General features: G+C 39.6%; 1 protein-coding gene across 2 annotated transcripts in view; it reads left to right on the plus strand.

Moving 5' to 3' along the window:
* Positions 1 to 1,914: 1,914 nt before the first annotated feature.
* LOC132816853 (mucin-3B-like) overlaps positions 1,915 to 20,665 on the plus strand; it is a 35,731-nt gene continuing 16,980 nt past the window's right edge. For both annotated transcript variants that reach the window (XM_060826839.1, XM_060826847.1), the window contains exons 1-5: positions 1,915 to 2,578; positions 8,881 to 8,967; positions 9,233 to 9,466; positions 13,272 to 13,294; positions 18,983 to 19,137. In XM_060826839.1, the coding sequence (XP_060682822.1) occupies positions 2,048 to 2,578; positions 8,881 to 8,967; positions 9,233 to 9,466; positions 13,272 to 13,294; positions 18,983 to 19,137 (1,030 nt within the window). In that variant the 5' untranslated portion in view covers positions 1,915 to 2,047. The remainder of the gene's footprint in view (positions 2,579 to 8,880; positions 8,968 to 9,232; positions 9,467 to 13,271; positions 13,295 to 18,982; positions 19,138 to 20,665) is intronic.

Raw genomic sequence — 20,665 nt, forward strand, 5'->3', positions numbered from 1 at the left:
TTATAAAACTATACTAACGCCATCCAATTATCTTGATTTTATCCAACTACCTTGCTATCACATCTCTACTAATAGCTTCCAATATTATCCTTATTACAGATGTTAAGCTAACAGGCCTGTAGCTTTCTTTCTCACATTTTCTTTCTTTCAGTATAATGGAACTATTGCTGAATGAATGGAGATTTGGAAAATAACATCTGAAGAATCAACTAACTTACTAGACACAAAACAAACGGCAAATGCTGGATAACAGAAACAAAAACAGAAATTGCTGGGAAATCTCAGCAGGTCTGGTACCATCTGTGGAGAGAAAGTAGAGGAGTGACCCTTCAGTACTCTAGCTTACTTTGTTAACTCTTGTTTTTTAAATACCTAAAGAACCTTTTTGTATTTGTCTACATGTTTTTGCTAAATTTCTCTCATACTCTAATTTGTCCTTCCTTATTCATCTTTTGGTAATTCTTTCTTTTTCCTTATATTGTGTCGAATCTTCATACTTGCCAGCCCATTTTGCAGTTATATGTCTTAGTTCTGAGGCTGATACTAATTTTTGACAATGTTGGTTAACCACAGATGGCAGGTATATCCTTTAGAATTTTTCAAATTTGTTGAAATACTTCAATCCTGCACTTTCTGGAATAATCCTCTTAATGTTTACCACTGCATCTCTATTAACCTTATCCTTAACCTAGACTGCCAGTTCACTTTAGCTAACTCAGCTTTCATTCTTTATAATTACTCTTGATTAAATTCAAAAGAGTAATCTTAGACTCATCCATCTTGGATTTTTCTCTTCACCTGCGCCTGGGTAATTATTTCATTTCATGATTACTGCTATCAAGGCATTTTCACTATGAGGTCAGTAATCAATCTGTTCTTTCTTTGTTCATGGACCACATTACTGTGGAGTTACTGTTAGGGGGCTTATACATCTATTCTTAAAAGTGACTCCTTTATCATTTTCTTTCCATCAAACTGTTTCCACATCTTATTTACTGAGTTTTGGTGATCCCTCTCTATTGTGCTAATATCAACATTAACTAAAAGAGCCATCCCTCCATCTTTTCCTTATTTTCTGTCATTCTGAAGTGTCCTGTATTTTATTCAATTCTACTTGCGCACTCAGTTCATCTGTTTCATCTGAAATATTTGACTGCTGCTCTGAACAAATCTCAACCATCAGAAAATTGCTACAATTTGTTGACTGCCTGTATTAGGCAATTGTGGCCACAAGTCACACACACCCCTCTTCAAAATCAATAATAGGACAAACAAAGAAGCAAAAGATGTGTTACAACAAAGGGTGAGTGGCAAAATAGCAACTATCCAAACCCACATGGATCACGAAAGAGACAAGGGGACAAAAACAAAACAGAAAAATAAATATAAAAACATATGGTCAAGGGTTATGATGTAAATATTACCACATAAGCACAGCCTTTGTCTTTATATCAATGACACCTTTGGTCATTTATTCTCATCCTGCCCTTCCAACTGTTGTCCTTGCCTTTTTCTTTTCACTTGCTCAATAGCATATCTTACTTTTCTCAGTTCTAAAGACCTGAAACCATTCACCCCAGCTCAGGCTGGCCTGCTAATTTTTTTTTTGCAAGATTTTCTCTGTTTAGCTCAGATTTCCAGAATCCGCATTGTTTTTTTTAAATTTTGTTGCTTTTACTGCAGCGCGTTGAGTTCATAGAAAGTCACTCAAGACATGGCACTGATGGACGAATAATGCCAAGCAAAGGCGCCCACCGCCCAAGCTTTTTAATACCTTTGCAGATGCATTTCCTGTATTTTCTTTGTGACATGCTGCGTGACAGGCGGACACGTTGAAGGCCGGACTTCCTGGCGACGTGTTGTAACAGGGGCTGGAGTTTTACTTTCAATTCCTGGACGTCTGGGTGAGCACTTCTTGTTAGGCGGGAAGAAGAAAGCCCGGACGTCGGACGGATAGAGTATGTGAGAGGGAGAGAGATACGGGGCGGGGGAGGGTGAGAGGAGACTTGGGGTTTTTGTTTGTCTCTGTTGTGGTTTGAAAGCTGCAATGGAGGCCAGCCTGACCTGTGCGGTTTGCCTGTCGGTGTTTGAGAACCCCACCACCCTGCCCGTGTGCTCGCACAATTTCTGCAAGAAATGCATCCTGGAGTGTGTCACCAAATCCTTCTCGTACGGCCTGGACTACGGCGGCGGCAGCAACAACAACAACATCTGGAAGAACAGTCAGCTGGAGTGTCCCCTTTGCAGGAAGAGCAACTTCATCGCCGAGGGAGCCGTCAACATGCCGAGCAACACCACCTTGGCCGAGGTGGTGAAACTTTTCCGCTCGCAGCAGCAGCAGCAGCTGGCGGTTGGAGGCGGGCGCGAGCCGGAGCCGTTGGAGCCGCTGGCGGGCGCCACGCGGGCCCCCGGCGGCGATGCCGGCGAGCGCGAGCTCTGCCAGCGGCACCCGCACCGGAAGCTGCAGCTCTTCTGCAAGGTCTGCAAGCAGCTGGCGTGCGGCCAGTGCGTCTGCGAGGATCACCGTGGGGTCTTCCACGCCGTCAACCTGGTGGACATGATTTACCAGGAGGAGAAGGTAAGGGCTTGTGTGGGGTGGGGGTGAGAGGGAACGAACCCCCCCTCAGGCTTCTCTTATCTTAACCTTTATCCCCCACCCTCCCTCCCTCGACTGGCGCAGTCCAGAGCAAGGTGGGACCTTAAAGATTGCAGTTAGACCTCCATGGGGATGTTTAGGGTTGAAAAAGTGTCCATTCTAATTCTACCTTTCAGCTCTTGGTGCATGCTCTGTAAATTAGAATATGTCACATGGACATACAAGTATTTTTAAACATTTTGAAGGTTGTTAAAAATCATCCAACACCAGGTTATAGTCCAACTGGTTTAATTGGAAGCACTAGCTTTCGAAGTACGGATCCTTCATCAAGTGGTTGTGGAGCGGTGCTCTGAAAGCTAGTGCTTCCAAATAAACCTGTTGTATGATTTTTAACTTTATACACCCCAGTCCAACACCAGCATTTCCAAATCATGTTTATTTCCTTGGTACTCTCTCAGGCAGAGACTTCCACATCCTCCACATTCCTCTAATCCTTGGTCGAACAGGCTTGAGGGACTGAAGGGTCTATTCCTGCTGCTATGTTCCTTTCACCTGTTATTGTACATCTAAAACTCCTGGCTGTTGATTTAATTACTAATAGATATGCGTTCTTATATGCCCTCTACCTGTGTCCCTCATAATTTTATACACCCGAAATACTTCCATATCCTCCCAAACCTAACTGAAACCTTGCTTAAAGAGGAACAAGTATGGCAGCTCTGGATATAGAGCTATCAAACAAGGATAAAGAAAGGAGTGAAAACAAATTGGGTGTAGTATTATTTTTATAAATAATAATCATAGCTGAGAGGAGATTAATCAACTAAAGGAGCTACAGAATATTTGACCTTATCTGGACTGAGGAGATATGAGTTGAGCTCAGAAACAAAAATGGAGCATCCACATTCATTGGTGTTTACTATAGACGCCAAAACAGTGGGAGGGAGTTAAAGGAGCAAATGTGTAGGTAAATTTCTCAGTGCAAAAAAATTTGGCAACAATTGTTCAGGTCTTAAACTATCCAGATATGAATTAACATATCAATAGTGTGAAAGCCACTGAGGACAATGTTTGTTTTTACTGTCTTCAAAATAACACTTTGTAACCAGTCCAATGAGAGATGAAGCAGTTTTAGATTTAGTCTTAGGAAATGAGCTGGGCAAGATGATGAGGTAGAAGTGTTGACCATTTTGCAGGTGATGATCATGATAGTTAGCTTTAGCATCATTATGGAAGAGGACAAAGTTAGAACAGGAGTAAAAGTAGAGGATAGGTAACTTTCACAAAGCTGAGAGATTATCTGGCAAAAATGGGCTGATTATTTTCTCTAAGCTGCACAGCTGCTGGAAAGCTCCACACACATCCATGAGTGTGCGGATGAATGACTTCTGCTGCTACTACATATGGACCTCAGAGGTCATAGAGTCATAGAGATGTACAGCATGGAAACAGACCCTTAGGTCCAACTTGTCCATGCCGACCAGATATCCCAACCTAATCTAATCCCACCTGACACCACCCGGCCCATATCCCTCCAAACCCTTCCTATTCATATACCCATCCGGATGCCTTTTAAATGTTGCAATTGTACTAGCCTCCACCACTTCCTCTGGAAACTCATTGCATACACGCACCACCCTCTGCGTGAAGAAGTTGCCCCTTGAGGTCCTTTTTATATCTTTCCCCTCTCACCTTAAACCTAGGCCGTCTAATTATGGATGCCCCCATCCCAGGGAAAAGACTTTGTCTATTTATCCTATCCATGTCCTTCATGATTTTATAAACCTCTATAAAGTCACCCCTCAGCATCCGACGCTCCAGGAAAACAGCCCTAGCCTATTCAACCTCATCCTATAGCTTAAATCCTCCTGGCAACATCCTTGTAAATCTTGTCTGAACCCAAATTGATAAAGATGCTGTCTTAAACTGGTGAGACACCAAATCAACTTGCGTCTACACTCGAAGCAGAGCTAAATGCTCTTGACAATGTGGGCACAAGTACCCCTGAAGCCTTTGCAGTCACCAAGAGGAGCCAAAATATGCAAAGACCCCCTATTTTAGACAAGATTCATCTATAAAAATTCTTAACACTACTTTGAGGCACAGATCTAAATCCTAGAATTTGTTTTCAAGGATTCATTCAGATTAAAGAGGGCTGACTTCTCAGACTACTTGTTATTTTTACTGACCAAAGAGAGCAAGAGATCTGAATGATATCGCAGCAAGCTCTATAGATGACCACCAGGCAATTGATATGGATCTGGTTTGGAAACAGACAGACTTGTCTGCAATTATTGCAGACAAGTCTGGGAAGGGCTAATGAGTGCTGGGATCCAGGAAAATTAAATTGTATTGGGCTGTGAATAGTCTCTTTATCAGTTGATTTGGAGACCACTTAGGCTTCCATATTTTTAAGCATATATTACAAGGGGAGGCAATGGCCCAAAGGCATTGTCACTGGACTGTTAGTCCAGGGACCCAGGTAATGTTCTGGGGACCTGTGTTTGAATTCCCTCATGGCAGATGGTGGAATCTGAATTCACTTTTTAAATAAAACAGGAATTAAGAGTTAAAAACGACGACCATGTTGGAAAAACCTATCTGGTTCACTAATGTTCTTTAAGGAAGGAAACTGCCACCTTTACCTGGTCTATGTATGATTCCAGGCCCACAGCAGTGTCCCTCTGGGAAATAAATGCTGTCACATGATTGAATTTTAAAAAAGAGTCCACTTTCTCCATGTATTTGTATACTGAGCGTTGGTTCTCATGTGGAAGTATATCCTTTCTCCTACAATCCACAGGTCTTGAAACATTGCACTTGCTACATTTAAAGTCCAAACCAGATGTCATCAAATAAACATTTTCCACTTATCAAGAAATTCCATAATTCTGCCATTCTAGATATTTTATTTTTAAACATACAAGTGCAAAAGAAATTTATAGGGAATGCTGTTTGCAGCAACTTGAGAACGTAACAAATCAATGGGACGTGTTTAAAAGCAAGATACAAAAGATGTAATGTAGATGTGACCCCACAAAGAGAAAGAGTACTTGCACCAAATCTAGATTACCTTGGTTATCCAGATGCCAACAATTTAAACTGAAGCAAAAAAAAGCCTCTGAAAAAGTAAACTGTAGAAAACTCAAGAGTGTAGAAAGTATAGGGATGAAGTGAAAAAGAAAATTAGAAAAGCAAAGAGAGAATAATTTTTAAAAATTTGGCTTGGAAAATAAAGGAAAATCCAAAAGTGTTTTATCAGTAAATTTAAGAGTAACAGGATTACTAAAAAAAAATGGTTGGGCCTCTCAGTCAGTGATGTACATGGTAACTTATATGAATGCTGCTCACATCCTCTGAATGAGTTTTTTTCCCCCTATGTCTTCATAAGGAAGAGGGTTTGCTGCAGACATTCCTGTTAAAGAGGAGGAGTGTGAAGGAGTAAATAAGCATAATCAGATGGGAAATACTGGCGGGATCGACCTGCTTGAATTGAAGGTGGATAAATCGCCAGGGCTGGATGAGTTGTATCCTATGCTGTTCAAGGAAGGCAGGGAAGAAATAGCAGATGCCCCGAGAGTCATTTTCCAAACCTAATTCGACATGTGAGCTCCTAGAGAATTAGAAGTCTGCGCACGGTGTACCACTATACAAAACAGGTGCAAGAGATAAGCTAAATCTTTGTAGACTGGTCAGTCTGACTTTGATGATTGGCGAATATTGAGAGAAAGCATCAAGTGTTACTTGGGAAGGCATAGATTGATCAGAGTAGTGAGTATTATCTTTTTACAGTAAGTAAGGCAATGTCATTAACTTTATTGAATTTTTTGAATAAGTATCAAAGAAAATTGAAGGCACTGCAGTGGATACGAATGTTGGAGATCACAGCAGACCAGGCAGTATCCATGGAGAGAAAGCAAGCTAATGTTTTGAGTTTAGATGACTCTTCATCAGAGCTGTTTTAGTAATGCAGTTTATAAGGTCTCTCATGACAGTCTGGTCAGAAAAATTAAAGTGCAGTGGATTGTAACCAATTGGATCCAAAATTGGTTTGGCGATAGGAAACAAAGGTGAATAGTCATCAATTTCTGTTTTTGCTTAGATTTCCAGCATCCTTAGTTCATTGGTTTATTAAATGGTAATGGTTGATGGCTATTTTTTGTGAATGGAAATTGTTTTCCAGAGGTGTTCTATAGGGTCAGTGTTAGCTCCCTTGCTATTTGTCATAGATATTAATGATTTGGACTTAAACATAGACGGCACAATTGGGAATTTGCAAACCATGCACAAGTTGGCTGGGTAGTTGATAGTGAAGAGGATGGCTGTTGTATGCAAGACAATATAAATAGTTTGATTGAGTGGCTGGCAAAGTGGAAATGAAATTCAATCCAGAGAAGCACGAGGTTATGCATCTGTGGACATTATACAAACAAAGCAAAGGTACTGAGGGGAGTAGAGGGTGTATGTCCATAGATCTCTGGAAATAGTAGAATAGATACATATAAAGAAGTATTGAATTCTTTCCTGCATTGGGCAAGCTATTGAATACAATAGCAAGGATGTAATGGTAGAACTATTCATTTTATGTACAGTTTTTTTGTTTTTTTCCAATTTTCCTGTCAATCAATTTTGCTGTAATTTACAGATTTTTTTTATCATGACCCCCTATATTTAAGTCTTCATTCATTGATAAGTATTTATGACCAGTTTACTGCACAAATCCTGGTCAAAAGCCTTGCCAGATTCCAGATACTCAACTTTAAAAATACTCTCATCAGCTCTTCCTGTTGCTTACTCAAAAGCTTCAATCAAACTAGTCACACACAACTTTCCCTCAGCAGATCTGTGCTGAATGTCGTTATTTAGCCTGTGCTTCTCTAAGCTATGATTTTACATAATTTCTCAGAACTTTTACAGTAACATGCCCACCACTGACTGGCCAGTAATTAGTTGGGTGTACATTCATCAATTTTTAAACATTTCTGTTCCACTCTTCTGGGACCGTGGTTGTAACCAGAGGGCATTGGAAAATTATGGTCAGAGCCTCTGCTATTTGTAGCCTCTGTTAGTTTGAATTCCTTACTGACCTTGGATGATACATTTTATCTGGGTCTGATGGTTTTCCACTTATGCTTCTTCTCTGTTTGTATCTCAATATGTGCTATTTCTATTGCTTTTCAATAATTTTTTTTGTGGAATATAAAGTATTCATTGAGAACCATGTCCTTGTCTTGCACCTTCACAAACAGGTTAACTTCTTTAATTGACTTTCCTCATGTCTTGGTTATCTTCCACGGGGTAGTGGAAATCTAGAACTCTCTCCCATCTATAAAAAAACTTTTTAAAAAATTGTCAATTAAAAACTTCAAATCTGAAGTTAATAGATTTTTGTTGAATATAAAGATTTATGCAACCTAAGTAAGTAAATGGAGTAAAGGTGCAGTATAGCCATGATCTATAGAACTCAAGGGGATAAATAGTCTAATCCTCGTCCAAATTCAGTTGAGAGGAAAAGAGAGGACTGCAGATGCTGAAGATCAGAGTCGGGAATGTAGTGCTGGCAAAGCACAGCAGGTCAGGCACCATTCAAGGAGCAGGAGAATCAAAGTTTCGGGCATAAGCACCACACTCTTGACCCAAGTTCAGTTGATAACACCTGGTACTTCACACATTGAAGTCTTTACCAGCTGTACTCCGTTCATTGCACTCTTACCACTGAGTCATAAAAGTGTTCTGGGTAGATGTTTCAACCCAGGACTTGAACATCAAGATCAAGGTAGACATTTCAATGCGGTACAGAGGTTGTCAGAAGTGCTATCTTTCAAATGAGCCATTAAACTAAGGCCCCATCTTCCTGTTGAGGTGGATGTAAATGATCTTGTTCTATTTTGGAGGAAAAACAGTGAATTACCCGGCTGTTCTGGTCAATCGTTATCCAGTAATCAAAAAAGTAAATCATTTGACCATTATCACATAGTTATTTGTGAGAGCAACTTTGTTTCCGTGTTTTCTGCATTGTAACAGTGACTTTATCAGCTGTACAGCACTTTGAGATGTCCATTAGTTGTGAAAAGAGCTTTTTAAATGTAACAGTTTCTTAAATGGAGAGATAATAGTACCAGTCAATGACATTCTCAATAAATGTACAGTTTGCTATGTGATGTGCTACTGAGTGGAAGAGCAGTATTACAAAATTTTCATATTGTTACTAGCTAATTTAAGTTTGGAAAATGACTTTAATATTGTACCTGCAAAACCGAAACATGCATGTGCACTTTTCACAGCTTGAATACTTCAATAACCTGAGAGAACTGAGGCAGCTGAATAACAGACTAAAGGTTGAAATTGCAGACAACCCATCAGATTTGGAGGTAAGAAGTGTTGGTTGTTAAGTGATTATTCTTCTCCTAAAGTTCCATAGTCCAAGTGGTTAATTTCTTCCTTATCATTAGACAGATTGGACCAAACCCTAGTGCTCATCTCAATGTGAAATGCTAAAATCACACTGGAAATTCAGTAATTTTTCAGAATTGACTGTTGGATACTTGGTGGTGAAATGTTTTACAATTTTTACTGTATTATGCAGAAATTATAATCCAATGATTGGCACAAGCTGATGTTTATCTGTTTATCTAGTACGTTTTAGACTATGACAAAGAAATTATTATAACTAAGATCGATAGAATTTTGGAGAAAGTGGAATTGAAGAAAAGGCAGTTGATAGATGAAATTGAGAAGAAGAAAGAGTGGAAAGAGCGTGAGCGTAAAGCTCGACTGGAAAGAAAACGAACACAGAAGAAAACAATTGAGGAGTACCTGAAGGAATGTGAAAAATTAGTAAACGAATGTAACCCTGTGAATTTTCTGAAGGTAAGTCATCTTACTGGCTCATTGTATGAATTTGATAATTGGTTAGCGGCTCGTGTCTCTGCATGATTAATTTTTAAATTACTCATCCAGTAACAAAATCATTATGCAGCCAATTGTTCATAAGAAATTATATCTATTCACTTTTGAAACACAGATATGGAAACTTGGGAGGTAAACATCTGGCAAAGCTGATGTATTTTTAATAACTGCTGATGTTATTGACTTCAGTGGGAATTACAAGAAAGTTACAGATGGAGTTGGGAAAATCATGGGATTTGGTTTGAGTAAAAATAATGCTGCTAAATTTCAGTTACACCAAAAGAGGATAAAGTTTTGTTTTGTTTGGATGTTTCAGTCATTAATTTCAGTCACTAAATAAATCCTCATGTTTAGCAATACCTGCTTTAGTTAGTCCTCCTGGAATAATTAGCTAATTTAGATTGACTTATTGCAACAAGTTCATGGCTTTTCTCAGCACACTCACTGCATGGCAACTGTGGCAACATTATATAAGACTGTGGTTCTTGACTATATCAAATCATAGAAAAGAAAGTGTCTGACTTGGTCCGTTCCACTCAATTTGATGTATTGAACAGTCGTGCTTGTTGGAATGATTGCTCCTGGTTCATTAAGTTAGGAAAATTGGAAGGTTTATCATAGCTGTTAATCTGACTTACCACTGGTTTTGAATGTGAATGATTTCTTCTAAAACCTCGTTTATGAAATTCGATTGATGGCTTACATAAAAGCAACTCTGAGCATCTTGTATAAACACAGACATATTTAAAGTGCAGTCAGAAAAAGATTGGAACAAAAGAGGGACAGAAAGGAACGCTGTAAGGAGAAGCCTAGGAACTGTAGACCTGTGAGTCTATCATCAGTTGTTAGTGGGGATTCTGAGAGATAGGATTTACATGCGTTTGGAGAGGTAAGGTCTGATTAGGGATAGTCAATATGACTTTGTGTGTGGGAAATCATGTCTCACAAACTTAATTGGGTTTTGGAGGGTGTAACCAAAAGGATGACTGAGGACAGAGTGGTAGATGATGTTTACGTGGTCTTTAGTAAAGCCTTTGACAAGGTTTCACGTGGTAGACTAATTAGTAAAGTCAGATCACATGGGATTCAGGGAGAACTTGCCAATTAGATACAAAATTGACTTGACGGTAGGGGACAGAGTGGTAGTGGAGTATTGTTTTTTGGATTGGATACCTGTGTTTAGTCGTTTTCCGTAGGGATTGGTCCACTTTTGTTTGTAATTTATTTAAACTATTTGGATGAGAATTTAGGAGGTATGATTGGTAATTTTGTGGATGACACCAAAATTGATGGTATACTGGACAGTGAAGAAGGCTGCCTAGGATTAGGAAGGGATTTTGATCAATTAGGCCAATGGGCTGAGGAGTAGCAGATAGTTTAATTTGGATAAATATGAGGTATTGCATTTTGGTAAAATGAACAAGGGCAGGACCTATGCAGTTAATGGTATGGTCCTGGGTGGGGTTGTCAAATAGAGAAACCTAGACATTCAGGTACATAGTCCTTCGAAAGTTGAAGGACATGCAGGCAGGGTAGTGAAGAAGGCGTTTAGTACGCTTGCCTTAGTTGCTTTAGACTACAGAATATAGGAACTGGTATGTCAAGTGGAGGTTGTACAGGACATTGGTGAGCCACTTTTGGAATGTTGGTTGCCCAGTTATTGGATGGACTTTATTAAATTGGAGAGGGTTCTGAAAAAAAAATTCATTGAGATATTGCCAGGATTGGAAGGTTTGAGTTATAAGGATTGCTCGGATAGGCTGGAACTTTTTTCACTGGAGTGTAAGAAGTTGAGGGTTGACCTTTTAAGGTTATAAAATCATGAGGGCCATTGGGATGGTAAATAGCAAAGATCTTTATGCTGGGGTGGGTGAATTCAAAACAAGGGGCGTATTTTAAGGAGAAAGATTTAAAAGGGACATGAAAGACAATATTGTCACACAGGGTGGTTTGTATATGGAATGAGCTGCAAGAGGAAGCTACAACTTTTAATAGACATTTGGATAGGTACATGAATAGGAAAGGTTTAGAGGGATATAGGCCAAATAAAGGCAAATGGGACTAGTTTAGTTTGGCAAACTTGGTTAGCATGGACAAGTTGGACCAAAGGATCTGTTTCTGTGCTGTACGATTCTCTGAGATCATCTTGTGGAGCAGATGATGTAGATAAGGTACTACTTATGTACTTTGGCATCACCTCCTCAATGAAGGCAGATGTAATGTTGCAGTAAAATTGGAGATATTAATCATATTGCATTAGAGAGAAGTAAAAAGATGAATTTAAAAATTTAGGACTTCTTAATGTAGAAAAGTTGCCTGGTACACATGATGAATTCTAGGGAATTCTCAGGCTTAAAGTTGTAACGGCTGCCACGGTTTTCCAGTCTCCTTCCAATATCCGGGTGATACAAGAGGAATGGAGGATTGCAAATGTTATGCATTTGTTTAAAGGAAATGGGGATGTGGCAAGCAATCTAGCTTATAATCAACTTGTAAAGTTTTAGAGCCAACAATCTGAAACTTTTTTTATTAATATTCAGAAATATCTGGGATAATAAAAGAAAGTCAGAATGAATTTGTTAAACATACATCATGTTTGATGAACTTTTTTGTTCTTTTGATGAATGGTCAAGAAAGTTGATATGGGTGGAGTGCTGAATGTATTGTGTATGTGGCTGGATTTTCCTCTTGCAAGTTGAGAAACACTGTGCCATTTTCCTACATTGAGTTCCTAATCGATGCAAATCAGGCTATTCGTACAGAATTTCTATCTAGTATTGAGGGTGAATGTAGTCGTTAATAATGTAGTTATAGTAATAGACCTCCAGGAGGACTGCGGCACTTTGTTGAAATCAGCAAACTCATGACAAGTGACCTTTCAAGCAGTTGTTAAAGGTAACAACAGGGCCTGTTGCAAGAAAGGCATGCGGTAGCTTGAGCATTACACATAGAGCGAGGAAGTCATGAAGAATAAACATCCAAGAATGCTGGGCTTCGGACCAAGAGTATGTTTGAGCCTGCTCCACTGTTCCATAATACGATAAAATTATGACTGCAATCAATCTTCTGTGAACAGCTTCCACCCCACCCCACCAATGCCACCCACCCAACCCATAACTCATGACTTTTTGTCTAAGAAGAATGTATTTAATTCAGCCTCGATCGTCTCTGATCTTTAATAACCTGGTTTCATAATTTTTGTGTATTTGTGAATGGTATTAAAAATGGAAAAGCAGTGGGGCTGTGGTAGGATGGCTGCCAAAGAGTTTAAGAAAATTACTGTGGAGTTACAATAGAAATAAAATAATTGCAAGTGGACAGAAATGTGGCAGATGAAACTCAGCATAATTAACTAACATTCCATGTATGTTGAAAAGCTGTTTAAGGAACAGAATGACATTGAATTATCTAGAAAAACAGTGCTGAAAGTATGAGTAGATTCAGTTCTGATTACATTTACTAACTGCTGAAATCAGATAATAAAAACAATCAATTTGATGACTGAGGCAGTTGTGCTGAGTTGTATAGTGCTCTGGCCAGGTTGTACCTTGAATCCTGTGTTAAATTTTGGTCTTGGAGGAACCAAGGAAGTGTGCCAGCTTTGGAAAGCAGGCTTGAGAAGATTACAAAGTTGATCTCTGCCGAGATCAGAGAACCAGAAACTGAGTTTTGAAGGATTGAGGTCTTTCTATGTAATAAAGGCATAGAAATAACTGTAAAATTTATTATGCCAATATTTCTAATGCATTGCTTGTTTCATTTGCAGGTGGCCTGTGATCTAAATGAAAGGTAACCAAAAAAGTCTACAGTACATTAGCTCTGCAGATGCTATCCTGTGTTAATTGCCTTTTCAGTCCAGCTTTCTTTCAATGCATCTTTATAACTATTACCTCCTTCAGTCATACAACCCTCCACAAACCCTCCATCTTTAATTTTTGGGCTTTAGTGCATTCCTGACTTCTAATATTCCATCATTGGCAGTCATGTTTTCATTTGTTTAGGTTGTAAACTCTAGAATTCTGTTCAGAGATATCTAAAGGAAGAGGTTGATTAGAAAATTTTACTACACATGATTCAAGCAGGTGGAACCTGAACCCAGATCTGCTAGCTCACAGCTAAGGATACTACCACTGCACTGCAACAGGCCCCAACATAAATTCCCTTTCTGGGAATCGAACTAGGATCATGGTGGTGAAATGGCAAGATCCCAAACATTAGACCATGAGGGAAGCTACCACTCTTTAGAAATTTAGTTAACCAACCAGTTCAGAGATGCACTGATGTACCTCTGGAGAAGGTGGGTCTTGAACGCAGGTCTCATGGCTCAGAGGCAGGGATGCTACTATTGCACCACAAGAACCCTAAGGCACCACTCTGTAAGAAACACATTAAACTTTACCTCATTTTTTTCTGATGCCTCCATGTTTTGATCAATTTCAGTATTCTTTGGTTACTTCTATGAAGCAACTGCTATGTTTTACTTCATCAAAAGCATTCATGTAATTTCTAGCTATTACTTGAGTTAGTCTTCCAATACTTAATTGCTGCTAGTTCAGGGTGATAACCAAGTGCAATTCTTTGAGTGTGAGTAACATTCTAAGAATCAAATTTTAAATCATTAAAAAAAGATACATAGTATTGTAATATGTAAATAGGAACTTGTAATTGCAGATTATACCATCATTTTATAAAATTCTCACTTGCTGTCATAGTATCATCTAAATGAAAGTCATGCTATCACTGTGTAATTATTAATGATTTATCCATTGTTATAGAAATAATGTATTAATGAATATAAAATGAATGATTCCTGGTATTTGATTTAGCTCTTTGAAGAAGTTATATCGTAAATAAAAGGGAACCAGTAGATGAATTGCGTTAACTTTCCAGAATGCATTTGAGAAGGTGCCGCATCAAAGAGAATTGTGAAAAGTAAAAGCTCATGGCATTGGCTGTAACATATGGCATGGATAGAATGTTGGTTGGCTAAAAAGAAACAAAGAAGGAATAAATTTTCAGGTTAGAATTAGAATTAGCTTTATTGTCATATACACTCACGTGACTACAGTGAAAAGTTTACAAGTTGCCACTTATGGCACCATCTTAGAACAAATGTGCCTAGGTACAGATTAATAAATACTGGGGTGGCACGGTGGCTCAGTGGTTAGCGCTGCTGCCTCACAACACCAGGCATCTGGGTTCAACTGTCTGTGTGGAGTTTGCACATTCTCCCCGTGTCTGCGTGGGTTTCCTCCCACAATCCAAAGATGTGCAGGTCAGGTGTAATGGTCATGCTAAATTGCCCATAGCGTTAGGTGCATTAGTCAGGGGTAAATATAGGGCCAGGTGGGTTGCTCTTCAGAGGGTCGGTGTGGACTTGTTGGGCTGAGGGGCCTGCTTCCATACTATATAGAATCTAATCTTAAATTCTTATCAAAAAGTGAGAAAAGTAAAGAAATAAAAATTTCGGAGTAAGTCCTTTCAACCCAGTCCACAAGAGCTCTAGATCTTCAGTCTGTGCTGGCTACGCCTCGAGGCCGGGAGTCTGTGCTAGTTTCGCTTCGAGATTCTTGAGGCCAGGAGTCATGCTGATGACTGGATCTGCTATGACTTCACTCGAGTCTCAAGGGCAGGAGGTAAGAAGAAAGAAGGGAGAAAAAAATATGAAAGGAGGAAATAAAGAGAAATGAACAGAGCGGATGAGTTCTGGCTGCGGAATCCGACTCTGCCTCCAACTTGCAGAGTTTGTCACAAATGACATACCATGGGGGATCAGTGTTGGGGCCTTAACTCTTTTTACAATTTATAAAAATGATTTGGATGAACGGATCAAAGTTTTGTTAGCTAAATTTGCTGATGACACAGAAATAGGTAAGTGAAGTTGTGAAGGAGCTTACAAAGGACTGTAGATAGATTAAGTGGGCAAAGTCCTGGCAATAGAGCATTACACGGGAAAGTGAACTTGTCCATTTTGGCAGAAAGAATTTTTTGTTTAAAATGTTATCTAAATGGTGAGTGGTTGCAGAGCTCTGGGATGCAGAGAAAGATCTGGTTAGCAATACATGATTCACAGAACGTTAGTATGCAGGTACAATAAGTAATTGGGAAAGTTAATAGAATGTTATGTTCATTGTGATAGGAATTAAATGCAAGAGTAAGGAGGTTATGCTTCAATTATCCAGGGAATTGTAGTGCTGTGTACAATACTGGTCACTATATATGAGAAGATGTTAATGTATAAAACGCAGTTCAGAGAAGGTTTACTGGATGAATACCTGGAATGAGTGGATTATCTCATTAAGAAAGAACTAGATAGACTAGGCCTGTATTCTCTTGAATTTAGAAATGAAAGGTGACTTAAATGAAACATATAAGAGCCTCAGGTGATCTAGCTGGATGGATCATTAAAGGATGTTTCTTCTTGTGATAGAGTCTAGAACCAGGGCCATAAACTAAAAATAAGATGTTGCCCATTTAAACAGGTAGTCATAGAGATGTATTGCACAGAAACAGACTCTTCGGTCCAACTTGTCCATCGAACCAGAGATCCTAAATTAATCTAGCCCCATTTGCCAGCACTTGGTCCATATCCCTCTCAACCCTTCCTATTCAGACACCAATCCAGTTGCATTTTAAATGTTGTAATTAAACGAACCTCCACCACTGCCTCTGGCAGCTCATTCCATACACACACCAGCCTTTGTGTGAAAAAGTTGCTCCTTAGGTCCCTTTTACCCCTCTCACCCTCAACTATGGCCTCTAGTTTTGGACTCCCCTACTCCAGAGAAAAGACCTTGTGTGTTTACCCTATCCATGCCCCTCACGATTTTATAAACCTCTATATGGTCACTCCTCTGCCTCTGACCAAGGGAAAACCGCCCCAGCCTATTGCTCAAACCCTCCAACCCTGGCAACATCCTTATAAATCTTTTCTTAAGCCTTTCAAGTTTCACCACACCCTTCCTATAAGAGAGGGTCCAGAACTGCACACAATATTCCAAAAGTGGCCTAGCCGATGTCCTGTACAGCCACAACATGAACTCCCAAATCCTATGTTTAGTGCACTGACCATTAAAGGAAAGCATACCAAATGCCTTCTTCACTATCCTATTTATCTGTGACTCCAGTTTTAAGGACTATGATCATGCACTCCAAGGTCTCTTTGATCAGCAGCACTCCACAAGACCTTACCATTAAGTGTATAAGTTCTGCCCTGATTTGCCTTTCAAAAATGTCGCACCTCGTATTTATCTAAATTAAACTCATCTGCCTCTCCTCAGCTCATTGGCTTATTGTACTGAGATAGCATTCTTCGCTATCCACGACACCTCTAATTTTGGTGTCATCTGCAAACTTACTAACTATACTTCCTATGTTCACAGTCCAAATCATTTATATAGTGGACCCAACACCAATCCTGATGGCACACCACTGGTCACAGTCTAGAAAGCACCCCAGCACCACGCCCCTTTCTCTTCTATCTCCAAGCCAATTCTGTATCCAGATGGCTAATTCTCCCTGTATTCCATGTGACCTAACCTTGCTAACTAGTCTACCATGAGGAACCTTGTATGCTTTATTGCAGTCCTTATAGATCACGTGCCCACATCGATCCTATTTGTTATTACTACAAAAAAAATTTCAATCATGTTAGTGAAACATGATTTTCCAAGTGCAAAGCCATGTTGACTATCCCGAATCAGTCCTTGCCTTTCCAAATACGTATAAATCCTGTCCCTCAGGATTTCCTCCAACAACTGTGGGCGGCATGGTGGCTCAGTGGTTAGCACTGCTGCCTCACAGCACCAGGGTCCCAGGTTCGATTCCAGCCTAGGGTGACTGTCTGTGTGGAGTTTGCACATTCTTCCCATGTCTGTGTGGGTTTCCTCCGGGTGCTCCATTTTCCTCCAACAGTCCAAAGATGTGCTGGTCAGGTGAATTGGCCATACTAAATTGCCCATAGTGTTAGGTGCATTAGTCAGAAGGAAATAGGTCTGGGTGGGTTACTCTTTGGAGGGTCGGTGTGGACACGTTGGGCCGAAGGGCCTGTTTCCACACTGTAAGGAATCTAATCTAATCTCATCTGTGACTATCAGTGATACACATCTTAACAAGGGGCCCAGCAATTACTTCCCTAGCTTCCTGCAGAGTTCTAAGCTACACCTGATCAGGTCCTGGGGATTTATCCACCTTTGTGTTTTAAGGCATCTAGCACTTCCTCCTCTGTAATGTGTCACCATCTATTTTCCCACATTCTGTTTTTTCCATGTTCTTCTCCATGTTAAACACTGAAGCAAAATACTCGTTTAGTGTCTCCCCATCTCTTGCAGTTCCACATTCAGGCTGATAGTTGAGGGGCCCTATTTTCTCCCTAGTTACCCTTTTGTCTTTTATGTATTTATAAAATATCTTTGGATTCTCCTTAACTCTATTTGCCAAAGCTATCTCATGTCCCCTTTTTGCTCTTCTGATTTCTCTCTTCTAAGGATTCACTCAATCTCTGCTGCCTGTATCTGAGATCTGTATCCCTTTTCTTACCAAAACCTCAATTTTTCTTGTCCTCCAGCATTCCCTACACCTACCAGTTTGGCCTTTCACCCTACCAAGAACATATTGTCTCTGGACTCTCATTATCTCATTTTTGAGTCTTTCTGTTTTCCAGCCATCTCTTCACCTGTGAACTTCCGCCCCCAATCAGCTTTTGAAAGTTCTTGCCTGATACTCTCAAAAATGAGGAAACAGTTTTTTTTCCTCTGAGGGTTGAGAGTCTTTGGAATTCTTCTCAAAAGGCGTGGATGAAGAAATTTTATTTTTAAAGCTCAGATAGAGAGATTCTTGATTTCCAAGTGGATGAAATATTATCAACAATATCCAGGAATATAGAGTTGAGGTTAAAAGCCATGATCTTACTGAACCGCAGAGCAGTTTCAAAGGTCCGGGTGATCTATTGTTGTTCCTTGTTCATATGTTTGTATGTTTTAGATCAGTAAAAATCCATAAATGTTGTAATCCCCTTGCTTAACTTTACGAACATGACAGATCAACCCAGGTTAGCCTTTTTGCCTTTAATAAAATATTTTCTTTCTTCATTCAGTGCTGGTGCTGATATTATGAATATGTTTTTAATTTTTAAATCTAATAGCTGATAGTTGCATTTCTAGCAATGTTTGAACACTTAATAATGCACTTTTCATTATCCTTTGGACTGTACCTTTCAAAGCAGTACCTTTTAATGTACAAAGTATAATAATAAAACAAAATTATTCCAGACTTTGAACTTTGGCATTGAGAATTGAATGTTCCTAACTGTAAAGTTTGGTTGGTACTGTCTTGGGGTGGTTTCTGTAGCATGACCTTCTTAAGTCAGTTTGCCATTACATTTGATGAGCTAAATAAATTAGCTTTTAGTTAATATTGCAGTTGTTTATTACTATATCTTGTCTATTGTAGTTTTCATTTGTACTTTATTCCCTAAAGGGTAAAGAACAACCTTGCTATCGTCCTTCCTACTTTAGAGAAGCATAATGAATTGACTTGTCTGCAACCACATCAGTTTCTTGTAAAACCAGTGTTGGACAGTATCTCTGCACTTCAGTTGACCAAAGATACCGAAAAGCCTAATAGCATCTTGGGTAAGCTTTCAGTTTAAAGAAAAATGTATATTTTTGTTATTTGATTCTATATTAAAAGATTTTGTCTTTCATATCTGAACGAAGCTTCACTAACATGATGCAAGTCTTTTCTGTCTGTAAACATCACTTAAATCTTAAGCATTGGCAATGTCTATTCAATACCAAGAGAGCACAGAGTGGTAGCATTACACCTTTTTCTGTTCAGATCTAAATAGAACAAATTTGGCATAACCAGTCACAGAAACCACAAAATGGTTGTCGTGGTAAATGGAAGAATTTTATAGAAGTACTATTCTGAAGTTGTGATTGAGGTACACTATTTGGGACACAGAAGAGGTCTTTATGCTACTTGTAACCATTTTATTCTCAACCTGTGAGCTAGTGATGTTGGCACTGAGGGCTTAAAATGGAAGATGCACCTGATCTGGTTTCGTTTTTAATATTTTTTTTCTTTGCCTGATATGTTTAATGACTTTGCAGATTGGAACAGTTTGAAACCAATTTTTCCATTGTCTGACCATCACAAAACAGGACTAGTTTTGATTATTGCTGCAAATGTGTTGCTGGTCAAAGCACAGCAGGTTAGGCAGCATCTCAGGAATAGAGAATTCGACGTTTCGAGCATAAGCCCTTCATCAGGAATAAGAGAGAGAGAGCCAAGCAGGCTGAGATAAAAGGTAGGGAGGAGGGACTAGGGGGAGGGGCGATGGAGGTGGGATAGGTGGAAGGAGGTCAAGGTGAGGGTGATAGGCCGGAGTGGGGTGGGGGCGGAGAGGTCAGGAAGAGGATTGCAGGTTAGGAGGGCGGTGCTGAGTTGAGGGAACCGACTGAGACAAGGTGGGGGGAGGGGAAATGAGGAAGCTGGAGAAATCTGAATTCATACCTTGTGGTTGGAGGGTTCCCAGGCGGAAGATGAGGCGCTCCTCCTCCAGCCGTCGTGTAGTTGTGTTCTGCCGGTGGAGGAGTCCAAGGACCTGCATGTCCTCGGTGGAGTGGGAGGGGGAGTTTTAGTTTTGATTATTACAAATGAAAGCACAGTGGTCTATCATTGTGACCCATTCAATTCAATAAGATTTCTAATGCTGATTAAATACTTACTATCATTTCAAGATTTAACTCTTGAAATTTGCTCTCCTGTTCTATAACTTCTCTTCAGTCTTTCACTCCTTCTTACTTTCATTTCCCTTCAGCATCCCAGTATATTGATCTGGTATTGATACTGCCTTAATTATCTCTTAACCTACTCTTGGAGGTTCTAATGTAATACATCTAAAATGCTTTTTCAATTTGACAGTATTGGTTCTGGGGTCACCTGAAGATGTTGGCACATTTTGGTTACAGGTCTTGCAAGCTTGCTACTGCAGGACTGCAGAATGTGCCCTTTGTATTCTCAGAGTTCAAATCTAGCTTCTCATTTAAGTGGCCCAGGCATTGATAATTTTCATAAAGTGAAAGGATCATGGATTTTCGATGAAGAGTAGGCACTGATCTACATGATATTGAGCTGGACATCAATGAGTCGTATCCT

Source organism: Hemiscyllium ocellatum, chromosome 1 (genome assembly GCF_020745735.1).
Source record: "Hemiscyllium ocellatum isolate sHemOce1 chromosome 1, sHemOce1.pat.X.cur, whole genome shotgun sequence".
Taxonomy (NCBI): domain Eukaryota; kingdom Metazoa; phylum Chordata; class Chondrichthyes; order Orectolobiformes; family Hemiscylliidae; genus Hemiscyllium; species Hemiscyllium ocellatum.